Source organism: Puma concolor, chromosome B4 (assembly GCF_028749965.1).
Source record: "Puma concolor isolate L17-30 chromosome B4, mPumCon1.1.hap2, whole genome shotgun sequence".
Taxonomy (NCBI): Eukaryota; Metazoa; Chordata; class Mammalia; order Carnivora; family Felidae; genus Puma; species Puma concolor.
Genome location: NC_141673.1, coordinates 10,353,298 through 10,375,150, shown reverse-complemented (window position 1 = coordinate 10,375,150; position 21,853 = coordinate 10,353,298). Strand labels below are relative to the sequence as shown.

Genomic DNA, 21,853 nt, shown 5'->3' with positions numbered 1-21,853 from the left:
TGCCCCTGGGAGGAAGCTGTGACCCTCCGTGGGGCCCCAGCGGGGCTGCTCCCCAGGACTAAAGAGGGAGGTGAAGGGTGAGGAGCCTTTCGCCAAATACCGCAGAAGCATGTGCCTCAATGCTCTTAGTTTGCATATGGGGAAAGGGGGCACACAAAAGCAAAGGAAGGTAACTTGTCCAATCTGTGGTCAATAACTGAGCCACTGAATACAGGTGTGCAAGCCTTAAAAGGACGCTGAACCCGGTGGCAGGAATCTCAGGGTCAAGATCTAGATCTTAATACCACCTGGGGGGGTGGCTCCGGACCAAAAATCCCTTGCCTTCTCTGGCATTGAGTTTCCTGGTCGCAGAACTGGGATTAGGCTCCAGGGGTCCTAAAAGCTCGGAGACTGTCATTCTAGCACAGGAGAAACAAACAGCACCCTAAGACGGGGTGCTGAAAATCTGAGAGGGTTTGTATTCCACTGAACTTCGCCGGAAGCCTCCGCGCCCAAGGATGCTTCCGTTGCCAGGCAACCGCCCGGCCGGCGTGGTCCCCCGCGTCCCGCTGAGGAAGCCGGGAAGAACCCTACCCTTATCAAGATGGCGGCGGCCACAGGGCGGGGGGCGGGGTCGGGCGCTGTCGGCCTGTCCAGACCTTTCCTCTGTTTCCGCTGTTTCATGCTAAGGGCGAGCTTCCGCCAATACTTGTTCTCTTTTCTGGTTCTCGGAGCCCAGGGAGCCAGGGAGGAAGGCTTGTCTGCAGGGATCGGGGCAGATACCCGGGTGGTGGAGAAGGCGGGACTTCCGCGTCTCGCCGGAAGTGACGCGACAGTCGCGGCCGCAGACAGGTGGAACAGCAGGTGGGTTCAGGTGCCAGCCTGGCCTGGACCCGGCGGAGGGACTGACGCTTCCGGTGAGCGACCGCGGTAGTTCCCAAGGGCCTGGAGACCCGTGGGGCGGCCTCTGGGGTCTGAGTCCACCGCCCTGGCCTGGACTTCCCCCCTGTACCTAGTAAGAACCCTTTACCTTCCCGCCCGCAAACCCCGGGGACTTCCCCCACCCGCCAGAGGGAAGGGGGAGGGTCCGGCTCTCCCGGATCGCCGCGGTGGAGGTTGACATCTGGGCACTGCGGGTCCCTAAACCCTACGCTCTTTTCTCTCCCTGATCCAGTTCCCCATTCCTCTGCCGAGCTGGGCAGTTACCCAGCCCCCCTCAACTCTCGGAACCATGTTTGCAGACTTGGATTATGACATCGAGGAGGACAAACTGTGAGTATTTTGTTCCCTTCAAGTCCCAGGGATGCACGAGCCCCAAGGGCCTCCAGATCCCCAGACGTCCCAGGTCCAGAGACCCTTGCCTCTCAGCCCGGGGGTGGGGGTGGGGGGGGGATTGGGTCTTGTCCTGTAGCAGAAATGGACCCTGCCCTAACAGGAGCTCACCCTCTGTAGGGGGCTGTGGACACATTAGCAGGTGATATTCCAGGGCCACATGGGCACTAATGGAGAATGGCCTGGCGACAAGGAGAGATCAGATGGGCCAGGGCTTTTGCTGGGATGTTCAGGGAAGACTTCGAAAAGAGGTGGCCACTGAGCCAGGTTTTGAAGGTGAACAGGAATCTCGTAAATGTAGCTTGCTCCCCGGCACAGATGATGAGTGGGACAGATTTTTAAAAATTGTTCGCCTCCTTACCAAAATGTATTCCCCATCACTCCGCTGCCCGTGTCCTTAGTGCTTCGTACGGTGTTCGACGTCAATAGGTTGTTAGCCAACGTTTGCTGAACGAGGAAGTGAGCGAAGGCAAATATTTTTCCACAAAACATAAATAAGCCCAACCTTGTAGTGAAAGCTGAGAGGTAATTGAGCAGAGCGATTGAGAGATGGGTGACGGATAGTTTAACAGGAGCCTTCCCTGTGCCCTCGGTCATCCCTCCTCCGGGGAAGCAGTCTCATGTCTTTTCTTTCTAGCGGAATCCCTACTGTGCCTGGGAAGGTGACCCTCCAGAAGGATGCTCAGAACCTGATCGGGATCAGCATAGGAGGAGGGGCCCAGTACTGTCCCTGCCTCTACATCGTCCAGGTACTGGCTGCCTTGCAGGTGGGGGTGAGGTCCTGGAAGGGGCGAGCCACCTCCCTACTTGGGCATGACCAGGGCAGGTTCATCCTCCACTCTGCAGAGCTGTTGGCTCCCCGTCGCTGAGGTCTGACCTCCTCAGAGAGGCCTTCCTGACCCCTCCCCCTCCAGCCGGCGTGCCCTGGTTTTCTTGTCATTTCAGCGTGTTCTTTTCCTTCTCAGCCCTTGTCACTGTCTCTAATCACGGGTTTGCCCGCTAGTTGTTCTCTATCTAGCCGCTTCCCAGACTCTGCGCGGTGAGGATGGGAGCCGAGTTTGCTTTGTTACCTCAGTCAGCACCCAGTGGCGTTCCTGGTGCGGGGTCGACCTTCGGTAAAAATGCCTCTCATGAATCCACGAACCGAGTCCGCCCCGAGTCCTGGTGCAAGTCGAGTGTAGGGGGGAGTGTGCAAGTCCGTGAAGTAATAACAGTCTGAGTTCAAGTGTCACCTTCCCTGCTTAGCAGCCAGTTACTTAAGCTCTCTGGGCCTCAGTTTCCTCACCTGGAAGGTGATGGTGTAAAATGTGAAGGTCACGGTGGCGGTTAAACAGAATGCCCCAAACAGTGCCTGGCATCCAGTAAACACTCATGAAGTAGTACCTGTTACTATGTTTATGGTGGCCGTTCGTTTTCCCAGCCGATCTCCCGGAGGTGCTGAACGATTTCGTGGTTCTTGTCAAAGAGACTGCCCTGGTGATACTCAGTCAGCCGTGACTCAGGAGTGGGGACAGTTTTCTTTACCCCGTGGCTGGTCAGGAGTGACTGGTTTCTCGGTAGCCTCGGAAGGAAACTTGCCACCTCAGACGTAAACTTGACCTGGCTTCTACCCTGATCTAACTTTCTCAGCTAGGTAGTCATTGATGGCAGATGGGAGGCCGTAGTCTCCCAGGATCTCGCAAGAGTCGCTTCTGGGCCTTGGAGACCGAGATTCCTGGGATCTGGCCCGGCCTGCTCAGGCTCAGGGTGCTGCCTTCACGAGCAGTTTGGTCTCCTGTGACCCAGGAGGTGTTAGGGAGGCCTGGCCCAGGCCTGGCCTCCTTGCTATGTGCCTTTTGGGCCCCTGCCCCCTCCCCCTCCTCACCTGTTTGGAGTCAGGTTTGCTTAAAAGAAACTGGGATTATATACTCATAGACTTTGGTTTTTTAAAAATCGAATTGTGTTGGGTGCCCGCGTGGCTCAGTCGTTGAGCGTCTGACTTCGGCTCAGGTCATGATCTCACGGTTTGTGAGTTCGAGTCCTACATCGGGCGAACGTGAGCCCCCGCTGCAGTTAAAAAAAAAAAACAAAACAACAACAAAAACGAAAACAAAAACGCAAACCCCACTTTGGGTGAGACCTGCTTCTCTGTCTGTCTGTCTCTCTCTCTCTCTCTCTCTCTCTCTCTGCCCCTTGCTCACTTGTGCCCCCGCCCCCCACTCTCAACAGAAATTGAATTGTATTTTTATCAAAGCTTATCCGATTTGCTCTGGACAAGTCAAGAGCCCCAGAAGGCCTGTGTCAAATAACAGCCCACCTGTTCCACCCCTTCTTACCACCCTTCCCCACCCCCACCCGCCCTTCCCCCACCCCATCCGGCAGCAGCACTGCTTTTCTCCCCTTGTAGCTGTTTCTTCCGGCGCGTTTCCATTTTTCTCACTTAGATGCTTATCTTGTAACTTCTTGGTCTGTCCCTTGTAAATATCTGTCACCTTTTCCCAGTCCGGTGGACGGGCACGTTAGCTGTCTTCCAGAACCACTCTGCTTTCTCTCACCCCAGCCCCCCAGCATAGTGATTTTGCAGTTCCTGCGAACCCACTGTCACCACCGTCAGCGCGGCAGGCCTGGCTCCAGGGTGGGCGCTAGGGATCGGGACGTGAAGAAAATAAAGAGCCCGTCCTCCCTAGCTCGTGTTGTAGGAGGGCAGTAACGCGCTGTTCTGCATACTGAGCTTAGGGATCCTCCGTGGTTGTGCTTTTTAAAAAGATTATTTAGGGGGCGTCTGGATGGCTCAGTCAGTTCAGCGGCCAGCTCTTGATTTCGGCTCAGGTCACGATCTCACGGTTCACGAGTTCAAGCCCTACACTGGGCTCTGCCCAGACGCAGACGCACAAATTAGCGTCTGTGCTGGTTATTTTATTTTATTTAATTTTTTACAGTTTATTTATTTATTTTGAGAGAGAGCAAGCATTAGTGGGGTGGGGGGGGGGGCAGAGAGAGGGGGAGAGAGGGAATCCCAAATAGGCCCTGGGCTGTCAGTGCAGAGCCCGACGCGGGGCTGGATCTCACGAACCATGAGATCGTGACCCGAGCTGAAATCAGGAGGCTGACGCTTAACCAGCTGAGCTACCCAGACACCCCGCGTGCCGGTTATTTTCGATTGGTTGGTCATCTGGTTATTATAGAGGTTGTTTTTTTCTGGATATTTTATATAAAAAGAATCTGCACATGTCACCTTTCGTATCTTGCTTCTTTCACGTAGCATGATGTTTTTGAATTTCAGTCAAGCTGTGGCATATTTCAGTAATCCATTCTTTTCACGGCTAATCTTCCATTTTGTGGATACCCCGCAATTTGTTTACCCGTTTGGCGGACATTTGGGTTGTCTGCACCTTCCGGCTGTTACGAACGACACCACCGCAAACATGCGCGCGCAGTTTCTGTGGGGACACGCGCTTTCCTTTGTAGGGGGTGCGTACCTGGGAGTCACAGCAGCATTGCTGGGCCCCCCGGTGCCTCTGTGTTTAACTTTTTGAGGAACCTCTGTCTCCATTCTTAACTCAGTTTTCTTTTTTGAAGTCGTTTCTTGGGGGGCACCTGGGTGGCTCGGTCGGTTCAGCGCCCGACTCCTGATTTCAGCTCGGGTTGGGATCTCATGGCTTGTGAGTTGGAGCCCTCGTGCTGACAGCTCAGAGCCAGCTTGGGATTCTCTCTCTCCCTCTCCCTCCGCCCCTCCCCCGCTCATGCTCTCTCCGTCTCAAAATAAATGAACTTAAAAGAAATTAAAAAATGAAGTCATTTCCTGGGTTTTCTCCCTTCGCACTCTCCTCGCACATTCAGGGCCCTTTCCTCAGGCGGACTTTGCCCCATCGTCTTTCTGTTCCCCCCACCTGCGCTGCAGCCCGTCCTCGCTGACCCTCCCCTTCCCTCCCCTGTGTTGGACTCCCCCGCCTCCAGGAGCCCCCGTTCTTTTCTAAAGTCTTTATTTTATTTTATGTGTTTATTTTGAAGTTCATTTATTTAAGCAGTCTCTACACCCGGCATGGGGCCAAACGCGCAACCGCGAGATCGAGAGTTGTTTGTTCCTCCGACAGAGCCAGCCAGGCGCCCCGAAAGTGTTTGTTTATTTATTTTTTTAATGTTTATTTATTTTTGAGACAGAGAGACAGAGCATGAACGGGGGAGGGGCAGAGAGAGAGAGGGAGACACAGAATCGGAAGCAGGCCCCGGGCTCCGAGCCGTCAGCCCAGAGCCCGACGCGGGGCGCGAACTCACGGACCGCGAGATCGTGACCTGAGCGGAAGTCGGCCGCTCAACCGACTGCGCCACCCGGGCGCCCCCTAAAGTGTTTATTTTAATTGCAGTTAGTTAACATGCGGTGTAGTGCTTGGTGCAGGCGTGCAATGTGGTGACACGGCACCTCCACGCCTCACCCAGTGCTCAAACCGGCAAGTGCCCTCCCTCGTCCCCACGTCTGTTTGACCCACATGCCCCACCAGTGACCATCAGTGTGTTCTCTGTAGTTAAGAGTCTGTTTCTTCCTCTTTTCTTTTTTTTTTTTTTTTTTTTGGCTCGGTCGGTTGAACATCTCTCTTTTTTTTTTTATAATTTAAAAAAAACATTTACATCCAAATGAATTTACATCCGAACATATTAGTGGCTATATGTTCGTTAGCGTATGGCAACAGTGATTTCAGGAGCAGATTCCTTAGTGCCCCTTCCCAGTTAGCCCCTCCCCCCTCCCACAGCCCCTCCCACAACCCTCAGTCTGTTCTCCATATTTAAGAGTCTCTTCTGCGTTGTCCCCCTCCCTGTTTTTGTATTATTTTTGCTTCCCTTCCCTTATGTGCGTCTGTTTTGTCTCTTAAAGTCCTCATAGGAGTGAAGTCATAGGATGTTTGTCTTTCTCTGACCAATTTCGCTTCGCATAATACCCTCCGCTTCCAGCCACGTAGTTGCGAATGGCAAGATTTCATTCTTTTTGATTGCCCAGTAATACCCCATTGTCTAGATATACCACATCTTTATCCATTCGTCCGTCGATGGACTTTTGGGCTCTTTCCATACTTTGGCTATTGTTGATAGGGCTGCTGTAGACATGGGGGTGCATGTGTCCCTTCGAAACAGCACCCCTATATCCCGTGGATAAATGCCTAGTAGTGCGATTGCTGGGTCGTAGGGTAGTTCTATTTTTAATTTTTTGAGGAACCTCCATACTGTTTTCCAGAGTGGCTGCACCAGTTTGCATTGCCACCAACAATGCAAAAGAGATCCTCTTTCTCCGCATCCTCGCCAACGTCTGTTGTTGCCTGAGTTGTTGATGTTAGCCGTTCTGACGGGTGTGAGGTGGTATCCATTGTTTTGATTTGTGTTTCCCTGATGATGAGTGATGTGGAGCATTTTTTCATGTGCCGGTTGGCCATCTGGATGCCTTCTTTGGAGAAGTGTCTATTCGTGTCTTTTGCCCATGTCTTCACTGGATTATTTGGGTTTTGGGTGTTGAGTTTGATAAGTTCTTTATAGATTTTGGATACTAACCCTTTATCCGATATGTCATTTGCAAGTATCTACTCCCATTCTGTCGGTTGCCTTTTAGTTTTGCTGATTGTTTCCTTCGCTGTGCAGAAGCTTTTTATTTTGATGAGGTCCCAGTAGTTTATTTTTGCTTTTGTTTCCCTTGCCTCGGGAGACGTGTTGAGTAAGAAGTTGCTGCGGCCAAGATCGAAGAGGTTTTTGCCTGCTTTCTCCTCGAGGATTCTGATGGTTTCCTGTCTTACATTTAGGTCTTTCATCCATTTTGAGTTTTTTTGTGTGTGTGTGGTGTAAGAAAGTGGTCCAGGTTCATTCTTCTGCATGTCGCTGTCCAGTTTTCCCAGCACCACTTGCTGAAGAGACTGTCTTTATTCCATTGGATATTCTTTCCTGCTTTGTCAAAGATTAGCTGGCCAAACGTTTGTGGGTCCATTTCTGGGTTCTCTGTTCTGTTCCATCGATCTGAGTGTCTGTTCTTGTGTCAGGACCATACTGTCTTGATGATTACAGCTTTGTAGTATAGCTTGAAGTCCGGGATTGTGATGCCTCCTGCTTTGGTTTTCTTTTTTGAGATTGCTTTGGCTATTCGGGGTCTTTTCTGGTGCCATACAAATTTTAGGATTGTTTGTTCTGGCTCTGTGAAGAATGCTGGTGTCATTTTGATAGGGAATGCATTGAACACGTAGATTGCTTTGGGTAGTATCGACATTCTAACAATATTTGTTCTTCCTATCCGGGAGCATGGAATCTTTTTCCATTTTTTTGTGTCTTCAGTTTCTTTCATAAGCTTTCTATAGTTTTCAGTGTATAGATTTTTCACCTCTTTGGTTAGATTTATTCCTAGGTATTTTATGGGTTTTGGTGCAACTGTAAATGGGATCGATTCCTTGATTTCTCTTTCTGTTGCTTCATTATTGGGGTCTAGGAATGCAACCGATTTCTGTGCATTGATTGTATATCCTGCAACTTTGCTGAATTCATGAATCAGTTCTAGCAGTTTTTTGGTAGAATCTTCTGGGTTTTCCATATAGAGTATCATGTTGCTGCAAAGAGTGAAAGTTTGACCTCCTCCTGGCCGATTTGGATGCCTTTTATTTCTTTGTGTTTTCTGATTACAGAAGCTAAGATTTCCAGGACTATGTTGAATAACAGTGGCAAGAGTGGACGTCCCTGTCTTATTCCTGGCCTTAGGAGGAAGCCCTCAGTTTTTCCCCTTTGAGGATGATATTAGCGTTGGGTCGTTCATATATGGCTTTTATGATCTCGAGGTATGATCCTTCTATCCCTACTTTCTTGAGTGTTTTTATCAAGAAACGATGCTGTATTTTGTCAAATGCTTTCTCTGCACCTATTGAGAGGATCATATGGTTCTTGTCCTTTCTTTTATTGATATGATGAATCACGTTAATTGTTTTGTGGAAATTGAACCAGCCCTGCATCCCAGGTTTAAATCCCACTTGGTCGTGGTGAATAATTTTTTTAATGTATTGTTGGATCCGGTTGGCTAATAATCTTGTTGAGGATTTTTGCATCCGTGTTCATCAGGGAAATTGGTCTGTAGTTCTCCTTTTTAGTGGGGTAAGAGTCTTTTTCTTGTTTTGTCTCTCTCTCTCTCTTTTTTCCCATTTGTACTTTTGTTTTTTTCTTAAATTCCACATATGAGTGAAAGCATATGGTATTTGTCTTTCTCTGACTTATTTCGCTCAGCCTCATACTCTCTAGATCCATCTATGTCTTTGCAGATGGCAAGATTTCCTTCTTTTTTATGGCTTTGCATATTGTGTCTCTATACACCACATCTTCTTTATCCATTTATTGGCCGATGGACAGTTGGGCTGCTTCCATATCTTGGCTACTGTAAATAATGTTGCTCTAAACATAGGGGTGCACGTATCCCTGTGAATTAGTGTTTTTGTGGGGTGAGTGGGTAACTCAGTCAGTTCAGCGTTCAACTCTTGATATCAGCTCAGCTCGTGATCTCGCGTTTCGTGAGATCGAGCCCCACATCGGGCTCTGTGCTGTGCGTGGAGCCTGCTTGGGATTCTCTCTCCTCTCTCTGCCCCTCTTCCTCGTTCACACACACACTCTCTCTCTCTCTCTCTCTCTCTCTCAAAAAAATAAATAAACATGAAAAAGAAAAGAGTTAGTGTTTTTGTTTTCTTTGTGTAAATACTCAGTAGTGCGATTGCTGGATCATCAGATGGTTCTATTTTTAACTTTTTGAGGAACCTCCACACTGTTTTGCAGAGCAGCTGCACCAGTTTGCATCCCCACCAACGGTGCCAGAGGATACCTTTTTCTCCACGTCCTCGCCAACCCCTGTTGTTTCTCGTGTTGTTGATTTTAGCCGTTCTGACAGGCGTGAGGTGGTATCTCATTGTGGTTTTGATTTGAATTTCTCTGACGGTGAGTGATGTTGAGCATCTTTTCATCTGCCTGGTGGTCCTCTGGATGTCTTCTTTGGAGAAAGGTCTGTTCATGTCTTTTGCCAATTTGGTAATTGGGTTATTTGATTTTGGGGTATTGAGTTTTGTAAGTTCGTTATATATTTTGGATACTAGCCCTTTATCAGATCGGTCACTTGCAAATATCTTCTCCCATTCCGTCGGTTGCCTTTGAGTTTTGTTGATTTTTTTCCTTTGCTGCCCAGGACAGGAGCCGCCTTCCTCGGCTTACTTCCTGATCGTGGTGGAACACATCCTCCTGTAGCTTTCTGAGAAAGGCTGCCGGGGAGGTGAATATTTTGAGAGCTTGTGTCTCTGAAAATGCCATTATCCTGTCTTTGTTGTGATTTTCATTTTCTTTCCATCTGACGCTTGGCCAGATCAAATTCAAGAATGGACAAGTTTGAGGGGCGCCTGAGTGGCTCAGTCGGTTAAGCGACCGACTTCGGCTCAGGTCATGATCTCGCGGTTTGTGAGTTCGAGCCCCGTGTCCGGCTCTGTGCTGACAGCTCGGAGCCTGGAGCCTGCTTCGGATTCTGTGTCTCCCCCTCTCTCTGCCCCTCCCCTGCTCACGCTCTGTCTCTCTCTGTCTCTCGATAACAAATAAATGTTAAAAAAAAAAAAAAAAAGAATGACAAGTTTGAAAATAATTTTTCACTTAGAGATTCGATGGCATTTTATTATCTTTAGACACGAGCACTGTTGTTATGTCTGATGCTTTGCTTTTTTTTTAATTTTTGTTTAACGTTTATTTATTTTTGAGACAGAGAGAGACAGAGCATGAACAGGGGAGGGGCAGAGAGAGAGGGAGACACAGAATCGGAAGCAGGCTCCAGGCTCTGAGCCATCAGCCCAGAGCCCGACGCGGGGCTCGAACTCACGGACCGCGAGATCGTGACCTGAGCCGAAGTCGGACGCCCAACCGACTGAGCCACCCAGGCGCCCCATCTGATGCTTTTCTTATCTGTGACTCTTTATCTGTAATGCATTCTGTCCTTGAAATGTCAAGACTCTTGGGAACTTCTTCTTGTCCTTGGCAACTTGAAGGGCCATGACGATGGCTCTCGGCACAGGCCTTTTTCTGTCTGTTGTGCTGGAGCCTCAGAGGGTGTGTTCCTCAGGGAGCCTCGTGTCTTTCTCTGCCCTGGGAGTCTTGAGTATTAGCTCTTTGATGAGATCCCGCCCTGTGGTTTCTGTTCCCTCTTGTGGGACCCCTCTTGGTTGGTGTTGGGCTTCCTGAATGGACCTTCTTCTATTTTTCTTTCTCTCTTCTTCTGGCTGTGCAGTTTGTCAGTTTCCTCGGCTTGGTTTCCGTAGCTTCTTTGACATTGTACATTTCAATTAGATTTTGCATTGCTAAGAGAGCTTTCCTATTTCCGAGTCGATCCTTTTACGTCATCCTGGTTTCCTTTCTCTAATCACCTTGAAGATGTTAATTATGGCTTTCCTTTTGTTTTTCTGTTCCCTCTGCTTTGTCGCTGCTTCCTATGGCTCCTTTTCTTCTGTTTAAGTATTTTTCATGTGGGGCACCTTTCTCAAGTGCCCGTCCTTACATTAGGAGTGAACCATCACAGGCACCTACTACCATGAAGATGCGTGTGCAGGCCGTGTCGGGTGGGCTTCCCGTGGGGCGGTCGGGCATCAGGCAAGCTGTGGGGGGATCTCCCGGTGTCTACATCGACGGGCCGCTCGGGGCAGGGGCCTCCAGTCTCCCTCGGGGAAGGGCAGTAAGCCTGGCTGCTGGCATTCTGGGGCCCCAGTGGGGTTAGAGGGCTTTGGGACTCGCTAAACCTGAATCCGTCTAGACTCGTGCCTCACTCCCACCTCCCTCGGTCCCTGGGCCTGAGTCGGGAGCTTCTCCGGGGAAGCCCATCTCCATCTCGCCCAGAGAAGGGGGAGTGGGCAGCTGTGTGGACAGGGAGGGAGCCCAGAGTTGAGTCGGTTCCCTACTTTCTACACCTTGCCTTCTACCCACCTGTGGCTGTTTCCAGAGGTCCGCTTCCCGACCCTCTGGCAATTTCCAGCAAAGATTAGATCTCTCTTACTAAAGCCCCTCTGCGGGCCCTTGGCTTCCCACTGTCCAGCTTCCAAGGACAGGTGGATCCTCTCGCTGGTGCGGTCTCCCTTATCAGTTTTTAAAAAATAATCCCCGGGGCGCCTGGGTGGCTCCGTCGGTTAAGCGTCCGATTTCGGCTCAGGGCATGATCTCGCGGTCCGTGAGTTCGAGCCCCGCGTCGGGCTCTGTGCTGACCGCTCGGAGCCCGGAGCCCGTTTCTGATTCTGTGTCTCCCTCTCTCTCTGCCCCTCCCCCATTCACGCTCTCTTTCTCTGTCTCAAAAATAAATAAACGCTAAAAAAAATTGAAAAAGAAATAATCCCCGTGTTCTTAGCGTGATGCTCTGCCCACCTCCCCCACCCTGCCCCCACAGGTGTTTGACAACACCCCGGCAGCCCTGGACGGCACTGTGGCGGCTGGCGACGAGATCACCGGCGTCAACGGCAGGTCAATCAAAGGCAAAACGAAGGTGGAGGTGGCGAAGATGATTCAGGAGGTGAAGGTAAGCCTGCTGCGGGGGTGGGGACACAGGCACCCTTCTGGGACGCCCAGCCTCCCAGAGGCCCCGGCGGGCCTGCAAGGAGACGGGCCCTCTCTCGGCTACCTCCTTGGTGCGCCGGGGTCCGGGCCACACTCCAGCCTCCCTCGGTGGCCCCCGCATGTGGTCAGTAAATACCGCTCCTACTCGAGGACTGGCGCTGCCTTGGCGGGAGAGTGGGCACCTTTCGGTCCCTCGAACCGGGCCTCAGGGAAAGCCAGCGTGTCCCCCTCTCAGGGCTGCAGCTGGAGCTGGAAGTCCAAGGTGATCCCGCCGCGGTCAGTAGACCCTCGATAAATGTCAGTTGGGCCATGCTGGGCCTGGGAGGGGAAGGAGGAAAGAGAAGCCCCCCCCCCCATCCCTGTAGGGACTTTCAGTCCCCTGGGTCCTCCTGGGCTCACAGACTCCCCCCCCCGCCCCCCCATCCTCTGAGCCCCCCATGGTGCCCACGAGGACGAGAGCTGTTGTGTGTGCACAGCCTTGACATCAACACAAGGATCTCCCGGCTCCCGTGTTTGGGTGCTGGCAGGGACTACCGTCCCCATTTCACTGGTGCCCAGAGAGAGGAAGGGATTGGCTTTGGTCACACGGCGGGACCACAGCCCGGGTCTGACTCCCGCTGCTCCAGCCGCTGTCGGTCCTGGGGCCCCGGCATGCTCTGCCGCAGCCCGAGAGAGCCTCGTGCATCCTCGCGACTCTGACGGCGTCAGGCCAGTTTGGTTCCCCTTCAGGACTCATTTTTGAAATTCTGTTTTGCATTTGAATGGACCCTGCCCCAAGTTCAAGGGTCTTAGGATTGCGTGGATGAGAGTGCCCGTGGTGGTTAGGGAAGGCTTCTCAGGAGAAGCCGGGCACTTCTCTTCCAGATGTAGAATGCGACGTGCGTCAGCCTCCCTGCTGCCTCGGTCCCTGGGAGGTTGGGGCCGCCCTGCACCTGCTCCTTAGAGCCCCAATACCGGGCACAGAGAAAGTATGCAGACATACTAGCTGAGTGAATGGAGGGTGGGGTGGCTTCGAGCGCAGAAGACACTCCACGTGGGGCAAATGGCGTAGCGAAGGCTTGGAGCATGGCGTGCGTCGGGGAGGCGGGGCACCTGATCCAGCTGGAGCACGGGACATCAGGGACTGCCACGCCGTGAGCTCTGTGGCAGCAGGGACTGTGTCTGCCCTTGTCCCCGCTGGTTCCCCGGGGCCTGGCACATAGCAGGACAAGGAGGGACTGGAAACAAACCGGTTAAGGCAGGGCCGTGTCACAGCCCTTGGCCTGGCATGGCAGAATCCATAGTTGGTCTGGGTCCTTCCCAGGGCTCAGGATTTCTCTCGTGACCGCAGATTTGGGGGCGGACAGGCCTTCCCCAGGGAAGGGGCCTGGGACCCAGGAGACTCCATCTGAACTCCGCCTATCCTGCTTTTCCAGGGGGAGGTGACTATTCACTACAACAAGCTGCAGGCGGACCCCAAGCAGGGCATGTCCCTGGACATTGGTAAGCTGGACCAGAGCAGGGGCCCCACAGGCACCCGGCCCCTCCTCTGCCTCTTTATGACAGTGTGTCAGGAGCTACGTGGCTTTTGACCAAGCCAGTGCAGAGGGCCTGGGAGGACCCACGATGCTCTCCTGCCTGCCACTGGCTCCCAAGAATCAGTCCTTGATTTTGCTCTGCCCGTGTTTCAGCCCTCTCCCCTGGCCACCTCCTCTGGGACCTTGCTGCCGTAGGGTGGCCCCTTAGAGGCCAGCCCCTCACCCTTCCAAAAGGGAGGGCGGCTCACAATGAGGCGTGGTGCCCCATGACCACCCGCACGCCCCTGCTCGGCCCTGGCCTCCTCTTCCGCCTCCCTACTCCCAGGAGGGCTCGAGGTCTGAACTGGACCTCAGGCCTCGGGCCGAGGGTCGCAGGCCAGCCCTTCCTCCCACGGCATTCCCTGGGACAGGTTGCCTCCTGCAAGGGGGGCTGGGTTTGGCTCTGTAGTAACTTCAAAACTCCAGGCTGGACAGCAGCTTTGAAGTCCTCTGGACCAGCCGCCTCATCCCTCATCAAGGCCTGAGGCCCAGAGAGGGCTCTGCGTCCCCTGGGTGAATGCACACGCAGATCTCTGGGCTCTGGAGCCCGGCACGCTCTTCCTCCACCCTAGGGCCGCAGCCACCTCCTGTTGTTTTTAAAGGAAAGAGGCTAAGAGCAGGTCAAGTCTGTCCTGAAGGTTCTCCCTAGAAAAGCCCTGCGGTGCCATCCCGGTCCCCTTCCAGGGACTAAGTATACGAACACATACACGATACTTGAGTCCGGGGTCTGAGGCCACTCGTGGTTGAGGGCACCTCTGCTCCCAGATGCGGAAGGGACAAGAGGCTCTCCCTGGTTTGCCTCTTGGCATTACATGCATTTACCTCCTTCCAGCTCCCGACACTGCCCTCGTGTGGAGTGAATAGGGCAGGGGGCCCAGCACGCCCTCCTGGGGCTCCCCCCACTCCACATTCACCCCTGCACTAAACATCAGCGCGGCCCCTCAGCCCCTGCCGTCGCTTGCAGTGGGAGATGAGCTGGGGCAGGGATGGCCTGAGGGCCCTGCTGTAGATTACCTGTCACTGAGTCCACTGAGACCCTTTCTCGCCTGGTCCCAGTGTTGAAGAAGGTAAAGCATCGGCTGGTAGAGAACATGAGTTCGGGGACCGCGGACGCCCTGGGCCTGAGCCGGGCCATCCTGTGCAATGGTGAGTCCTGTCCTCCCGCCCAGCTGCCCCGGGGACGAGGTCTCAGGCCCAGGCTTCTGGAGAGAGGGGCGCCTTGGCTGCCCACGTTGCTGATGTGGGTCCTGCCTCTGGGGCTGACGGTCACCATCCACTTGCCCATGGGCCTCTCTGCCTCCCCAAGAGTGCCCGCAGCCGTCAGCCCAGGCTGCCATGGCCCCCACACCCCGGTGGGGATCCCGGGCCCGGGTCACAGATGAGAGCAACACACAGTATGGAGGTGCTTTTCCAGCAGCCCGAGCTGGCGCCTTCGCCACTGCCCCCGGCTGCTGTCACAGCGTTGGCCGCAGCCACCGCGTGCCCTCTTCTCCAGTGTGGGTGGCCCCAGCTCCCTGCTCCTGGACCGCCCGCCTCGCGCCTACCTTTCTCCAGAAGGTGGCGCTGCTGCCCTCGTCTTGGTGGTTTCTGCCCGGGACTGGGGGTGGGGGCGGGGAGCCACGGACACGCACGTTCACACCCACGCATGTGTGTGGCCAGCAAAACACTTGGTCCTGCTCCGACCGGCCCCAGCCCGGATTTATAAATAGCAGTTCTGCCGTATATATATGTGGGGGCGGATATAAATGCCTATATATATATGGTAGGCTCAGCTGGGCCTCATTGGCTGGGACGTGGGGGTGGGGTCTGAGCCCGTTCCAAACGGCTACAAAAGTGGCAGCTGCTATTTTCAGCTTCTTGGTGTCTATAAATCCCGGTTACTGTAGTTACCATGCGTTGAGACGAAATTAGAGCTGGTTGTTGTGTTTTTCCCCCCAAACCTTGCAATTTCCCCAGCCTTAAATAGGGTTTCTAAAATTGAAGCTGTCATGATGTCCCATGACCCAGCTAAAAACAACAGCGCGGCCCTTACGTGGCTCCTTTCCTGCCAGGCTGGCCAGGTGCCAGGGCTCCGGGGAGCCAGCGCCTGGGGGCCGGCCGGTGGCCAAGCTCCCGAATGCCCCCAACCAGATGCCCTCCTCCCCCAGAGCCCACCCTCCTCCCCGCCCCCTGACACGCAGCCACTGTCTCTGCCCGGACTCCGCTTCTGCTCCCCTCCTGTCACTCGACAGCCCTCAAGGTTACTCTGGTCATTTGTTGCCCCCCCCTCCTGCCCCCTCTGCTGGACCGTGAGCCTCGAGGGCATGACTTGGAGCTCATGACTCCGGCACACGGAAGGTGCTTGAGAAACACGGCCGTTAAGTGGGTGGAGATGTCCACCCAGGTCCGGTGCCAGGTCTGCCTCCAGGCCCCTCCCAAATTGGCCTTCCTGCCCCACATGGTTCTCCCTTCTGAGCCCGAACCTTCTGAGCCGTCACGACGGTGATGGCGATGGCTTCTGCGGGAGGGGCTGCGCCGTGCCTGCGTGAGAGTTGTCAAAACAGCTCCTCTCTGGCTCCTGCCTTCCTCCTTGGCTGTCGGCAGGGTTTGTGTTAGACGTACGGGAGCCTTGACTGCTCGAGAGGGCCCGCCTTTGGCTGGCGGTGGGGAGCCACCCACGGGTTGGGCCTCGGGGAGGGCCCAGCCGGTTTTCGCTGGTGACTCGCGCTGGTGCCTCCGTGGCCATCGCCTTTCTGGCCCTCTGATGTGCCCGTCCTGTGTGGGGCGTCGGGGGACAGCTCGTCTCGGGAGCCGCCCCGGGGGCGGCCCTGCCTGTGCCCTGCTCGCCCGTGGTTTGGGTGGCCCGGGTCGCTACGAAACACTTCCGGGACCGGCTGAGATGCCAGACCCCCCCGCCCCTGGGACCCCGGCCCGTGCCAGTCCTGCTTCTCCTCTGGGCGCTGCCTCTCCCCTCCCCAGCCTGGCTCAGGCCGCCCCTGGCTCTCTCCTCGCCCCACGCTCGCCGAGACTCACTGGCCTCACCTTCTCCTCTGACCCCCGCAGACGGGCTTGTCAAGAGGCTGGAGGAGCTGGAACGGACCGCCGAGCTGTATAAAGGTGAGCGGGCGCACACTCTGGCCGCCGGCCGCGTGCCCGGAGGGAGGTGTGCCCGGCCGGGCGGTAAGTGCCCAGCATAGCTCCGCCCTGGGGTAGAGCTTTAGGGTCCTGCGGCCGTTAGGAACTCTTCAGAAAAAGAAGCCTCTCATCACTTCCTGTTTCTGACTACGGAAGTAACACGCATCCACAAAAAGTCGAGCGGTGGCACGCGTAGACAAGGCGAGAGTCTCTCAGAGCCCCGCCGTCTCCCGAGATGAAGCCCATAGAAGGCCTCGTTTACCTTCTGCCCCCGCCAAGTCCTGGCTCCCCTGTCTGACGGCGGCTCCTCTCGGGTGGCGCTGGGGGCTAAGCCTTTGACCACAGGCCCTAGTGTGACTGTGGGAAAAGCCAGCGGACTCAGGAACAGCGAGGGCCTGGGGGTGGGGGTTGGAGGCCGTGTCCCGGGGGGGCCTTGTGGTCTCACCACGTGCCCCCGTTCCCCTCTGGTTGGGTTTCTCCCGCAGGAATGACAGAACACGCCAAGAATCTCCTGCGGGCCTTTTATGAGCTGTCACAGACCCACCGGGGTAAGGGCACCCCCAAACCTGCCAAGTGGCCCTGGGAAGACCCTCACTCCCTCGTCAGCTCAGTCCTTCCCCGTACGGTGAGGGTGTGGCTGATCCCCTCCCCGGGACCTTCCTCACGCCCCCACTCGGGCGGACCCCACAGCACCTGACCTCGGGCCCTTTCCGGGCCGGGCCTTGCCTAGATGCTGGGATATAGCAATAACGGAGGCCAGTCGGGAACGTGTGGACCAGCCGGTCTTCTGTGGGGGCCCAGGCTCTCGTCTGGGCCCTGCCCAGTCTTTCGTCTGGGCCCTGCCCAGTCTTACCTGTACTGCCTTACTGTGTACGGGGCCTTTTTTACTTGTGGTCTCATTTCCTACAAGGCTGTTAGCTGGGCAGGGCAGGGCAGCTGCAGTTAAGCCCCGTTCCCGGTTGGGAAAATGAAGGCCAGACAGAGGAAATAGTCACGCAGCTCCTTAGGGCAGAGCTGGCCTTAGGACCCAGGCATCCAGACTCCCAGACCGGTTCTCCGCTGTCAGGCAACGCTGGCTTCTCCAACCTTGACCGAGCCTTCTTCCCCCATGCGCTGGTCACTCTGGGGAACGAGGGCCACTCCCGTCAGGTACAGCCCCGGCTCCCTTAGGGGATACAGACCCAACTCGCTTCGGGCGTAGAACCACCTACCTGGGTTTGTAGACTTCATGCGGACCTTGGCCTTCAGCCTGCCGGGCTCCCCTGCCCTGCTTCTTCTCCCCACCAAATCCCGGGCTCCTCCACGAAGGGGTCAAGTAGGGGCAGCCTTCAGGGCAGACTTGTCCTGCAGCCTTTGGGGACGTGTTCTCTGTGATTGGGGTGCGGGAGCCCCAGCCAGCTGCGAGCGAGGCTTTTGTGAAGTTTGCCGACGCCCACCGCAGCATCGAGAAGTTCGGCATCCGGCTGCTGAAAACCATCAAGCCGGTAGGTCACGTCGAGCACGCGTGTGTCAGCCTGTGAGGTAGAGAGGGGGCAGCGCGGCACGCAGAAAGGGTCCCGTAGCGGAGTTGGAACCCTGGGGTGCGGGGCCGGCTTGGTCACCGACGTGGCCGACTGGGGGTAAGTCACTCTCCCCGGCCTCACTCGGCATTGACCGACTCACTCGTTAAGTCTGCCCTTGGCCTGGCCTGGCCTCTTGCCCTTCAGTGGACAGAGCCATCTGGGAGCGCCCTTTGGCTCTGACGCCTGAGTCCACTAGAAGGATTGACGGGTCGGTGTCATGCTTTGTCAGCTGGCCAGCCTGCCCCCTGCCCCTGGGGGACTGAGCATCCGCCCCCTCCATCCCTTCCAGATGCTGACAGACCTGAACACCTATCTCAACAAAGCCATCCCAGACACTCGCCTCACCATCAAGAAGTACCTGGACGTCAAGTTTGAGTATCTGGTGAGTGGAGTCTCCAGTCTCTGGGGAGGGAAGGGTCTGGCACCACGGGGAGAGAGCCCCCCAGGAGGTTTGCCCCTTAGTGGGCTACAGGGTGGCAAGCCAGATGGGGCCAGCCTCGGTCATGTCTGATTGAGGGTGGGGACCAGGGACCTGGGAGGTACTGGAATTGGGCAGCAGCCTGGACACTGGCCCCAACTGCTGAGAGGAGACTCTGGGAGGCTGGGAGCCTGGGGTAGGCAGAGGGCTTATTCTGGACCACTCTGACCTCTTGGGATTTTGGGGTCACTTTTACCAGTGGGTCAGTGGTTATAAAGTAGGTGCCAAAGGACATTATTGAGTTTTATGTTTACGTAATAATTCTCATGGTCAAAGGAGTTGATGGAAAATGCTCCGTGAAGCAAGCCAAGGTTCCTTTGCTGCAGGACTTCTCAGAGCCTTTGACAGGCCTATGTGTAGCATGAGTCTTCAAGGGCCTTCCCACGCTCTTTTGACCACGGAATCCCTTTTTTCCCAGAGCATCTTGAGTTTAGTAAATGCTGGGCTGTTTTCTCAGGCCCTTGCCAGCCTCCCGGATGCGTGCTTGCTCCCACATGCTCCCGCGTGCACCTCGCCCCGGGCCTCCCCAAGCAAGGGCCAGTCTGAGTGAGGTGCCAGTCTGCCCCCGACATGTCTCAGCCTATCCTTGTTGAGGATGCGCAGGGCCCAGGAGGCCTGGCGTGGCTGCTCCTTGGCGGGGGGGTGTAGGGGTTCTGTGGCGTGGGAGGAAGTGGGGCACAGGGTGGCCAGCCCGAAGGTGCCGCCGCCCTGACATCGTGGCCTCGCCCGTCCCACACAGTCCTACTGCCTGAAGGTGAAGGAGATGGACGACGAGGAGTACAGCTGCATCGTGAGTCCTCAGGGGCTGTCGGGCGGCCCTGGTGTGGGAAAGGGGGCTGTACGCACCCCTGCTTGTCTCCCAGGCCCGGGAATGTCCTGGGTCTGCCAGGGGCACCGGGGGGGGGGCGGGGTCAGGCCTATCTGGGAGAGGCTTGGGGTCTGGCCGGGCTTTTGTTTCTGGAGCTGTGGGGCTCTGCGCCCCAACCCTGGCCAGCTTGCCGTAGGACCCCCCCCCCCCCCCGAAACCAGCCCCTCTGGGCCCTGTGAGGCTCTTGCGGGGAAAAACTGACTCCTCCCTCCCAAGAGGCGTTTTTGATCTAAATTTTTCATATTTTTTTTAACTTTTTTTTTTAAATTTATTTTTGAGACAGGGAGAGACAGAGCATGAACAGGGGAGGGTCAGAGAGAGAGGAAGACACAGAATCCGAAACAGGCTCCAGGCCCTGAGCTGTCAGCACAGAGCCGGACGCGGGGCTCGAACTCACGGACCACGAGATCCTGACCTGAGCCGAAGTCGGCTGCCTAACCGACTGAGCCACCCAGGCGCCCCTAAATTTTTCATATTTTTGATGGCAGGATCCACCCTAGGACTAGATGTTCGTTATTTAATGTGGCGAGGGTTTGGTTTTTTGTCCCCCCCCCCCCCCCCCCCCCCGCCAAAGGTATGAGCAGGTGCTTCTGGCCATCCCTGGCGTCCTCAGAAGTGGTAGCTTTGACGAGTGCCCTGTGGTGCGGGGGAGTGAGCTGGCGGCTGGGCTCTGCAGCCTTCCTGCCCCCTGCCCCCATCTGTCCCAGAGCAGGCTCCCCCCGCCCCCTGCCAGGTCCCTGACGGTCACCTCCCTGCCCCAGGCCCTGGGGGAGCCCCTGTACCGCGTGAGCACTGGCAACTACGAGTATCGCCTGATCCTGCGTTGTCGCCAGGAGGCCCGTGCCCGCTTCTCCCAGATGCGCAAAGATGTGCTGGAGAAGGTGGAGTTGCTGGACCAGAAGCACGGTGAGGGGCGGAGGTGGGCGCTGGGGGCCTCGGGGGCATGCCCCGCCCCGCCCCAGCCCTGTACCGCCCTCCGGGGTGGGGGCGGGGGGCGGGGCTACCGGCTTCTCCCCGTCTCAGAGCTGGGAAGACCGCGGCCTGGACAGGTAGGCACTTACGTGAGGTCCCACGGCCAGGCCATGGCGGAGCTTTGAGTCCGACCCAAGAGGGACAGTCCTGGCAGAAACGCAGCCCCCTTCCTGGGGTCTGGCCTGAGCGGGGCTGGTCCACGCCCTGTGGGCGCAGTGGGGGTGCGGGCCCGGCTCCCCCTTTCCCTGACGCGGGAGCTGGGAGACCCGGCCTCGCCCGCTCCCAGGGCGCGAGGCCTCCGCGAGGCGCGGACGGGAAGCCCGGGGGGAGGGGCGGGGGGGTGCCCGGGCAGGCTTGGAGGGGCTTCTCCACCGGCGCCCGTCCGCCTGCCCTCCCTCCGCAGTCCAGGACATCGTGTTCCAGCTGCAGCGCTTCGTATCCACCATGTCCCAGTACTACAACGACTGCTACGCGGTGCTGCGCGACGCCGACGTCTTCCCCATCGAGGTGGACCTGGCCCACACCACGCTGGCCTACGGCCTCAGCCAGGATGAGTTCACCGACGGGGAGGACGAGGAGGACGAAGACGACGAGGACACGGCAGCTGGGGAGCCGTCCAGGGATGCGCGAGGGGCCGCCGGGCCCCTGGACCAGAGCGGGAGCTGGTGTGGCTCCTGAGTTGCCCCCGTGGGGTGCGGAGCTGGGGGGGCAGGGTGAGCGGGAGGCCAGCGCCTGGAAGCGGGGGCGGGGCCGCCGCACGACAGGGCGGAGCCTAAAGGCCCTGCCGGCTTGGGGCGCCTGCCTCCCTGCTCCTCTGTCCTAGCTCAGCGAGCCCGGGCCCCCGTCCGGGAAAAGGCCCGGGCCCCGGACACCGGCCCCCTCCCCCCTCCCTCCCCAGCCAGATGGAGAGCTTGGCCTCTGGAACTGCCTTAGGAAGGAGAGAGGGGGCAGAAAGGAAGTCCAGGACCCGTCCCCCCTGGGCGGTGCCGCTGTCCCCACCTGGAGCCTGCCGGAGCTGGGGGGCCGCGGGTGGACGGCCGAGGTTGAGGCCAGCGTCTCACGTACACCCGCACCTCGCCCGGGGCGGCCCCACCGCAGCCCACACTCACACCTCGGCGGCCTTTATTTATTTCGTGCCCCCGGCTCAGCCGCTTCCCCGGGGAGGGGCTGGGCGCCGGGCCTATATCGAATAAACACGAACCCAGACGGAGCTGGGCTCTTCGCAGTGGCCTCAGACCTCAGACCCTCCCCACAGTGCCCCCCCTGCTGCCTCCCCGGTCTCCGGGGAGGGTGGGCGACAGGATTTATGGACGTTCCCTTCCAATATGTCACTTACTCTTCGCACTAGCTCTGTGACTGGCACTACCGTCCCCGTTGACAGACGGGAAACCGAGGCTAGAGACGTGTCTTGCTCAGGGCCACCCAGCGTACAAGGACAGGG

General features: G+C 56.5%; 1 protein-coding gene across 3 annotated transcripts; it reads left to right on the top strand.

The window, feature by feature from the left end:
* Window positions 1-648: 648 nt before the first annotated feature.
* PICK1 (protein interacting with PRKCA 1) lies at window positions 649-21,622 on the top strand. Of its 3 annotated transcripts, none has more exons than XM_086712303.1 (13): window positions 649-843; window positions 1,154-1,251; window positions 1,949-2,060; window positions 11,696-11,824; window positions 13,278-13,344; window positions 14,475-14,564; window positions 16,461-16,514; window positions 17,018-17,080; window positions 17,883-18,016; window positions 18,384-18,476; window positions 19,312-19,362; window positions 20,202-20,346; window positions 20,816-21,622. In XM_086712303.1, exons 2-13 carry the CDS (start codon window positions 1,211-1,213, stop codon window positions 21,088-21,090), a joined length of 1,254 nt encoding a protein of 417 aa, XP_086568429.1. In that variant the 5' UTR covers window positions 649-843; window positions 1,154-1,210; the 3' UTR covers window positions 21,091-21,622. The 3 variants fall into 3 exon arrangements, with proteins under 3 accessions (XP_086568429.1, XP_086568428.1, XP_086568426.1); XM_086712302.1 differs by having other exon boundaries at window positions 649-994; XM_086712300.1 differs by having other exon boundaries at window positions 650-896.
* Window positions 21,623-21,853: the final 231 nt, after the last annotated feature.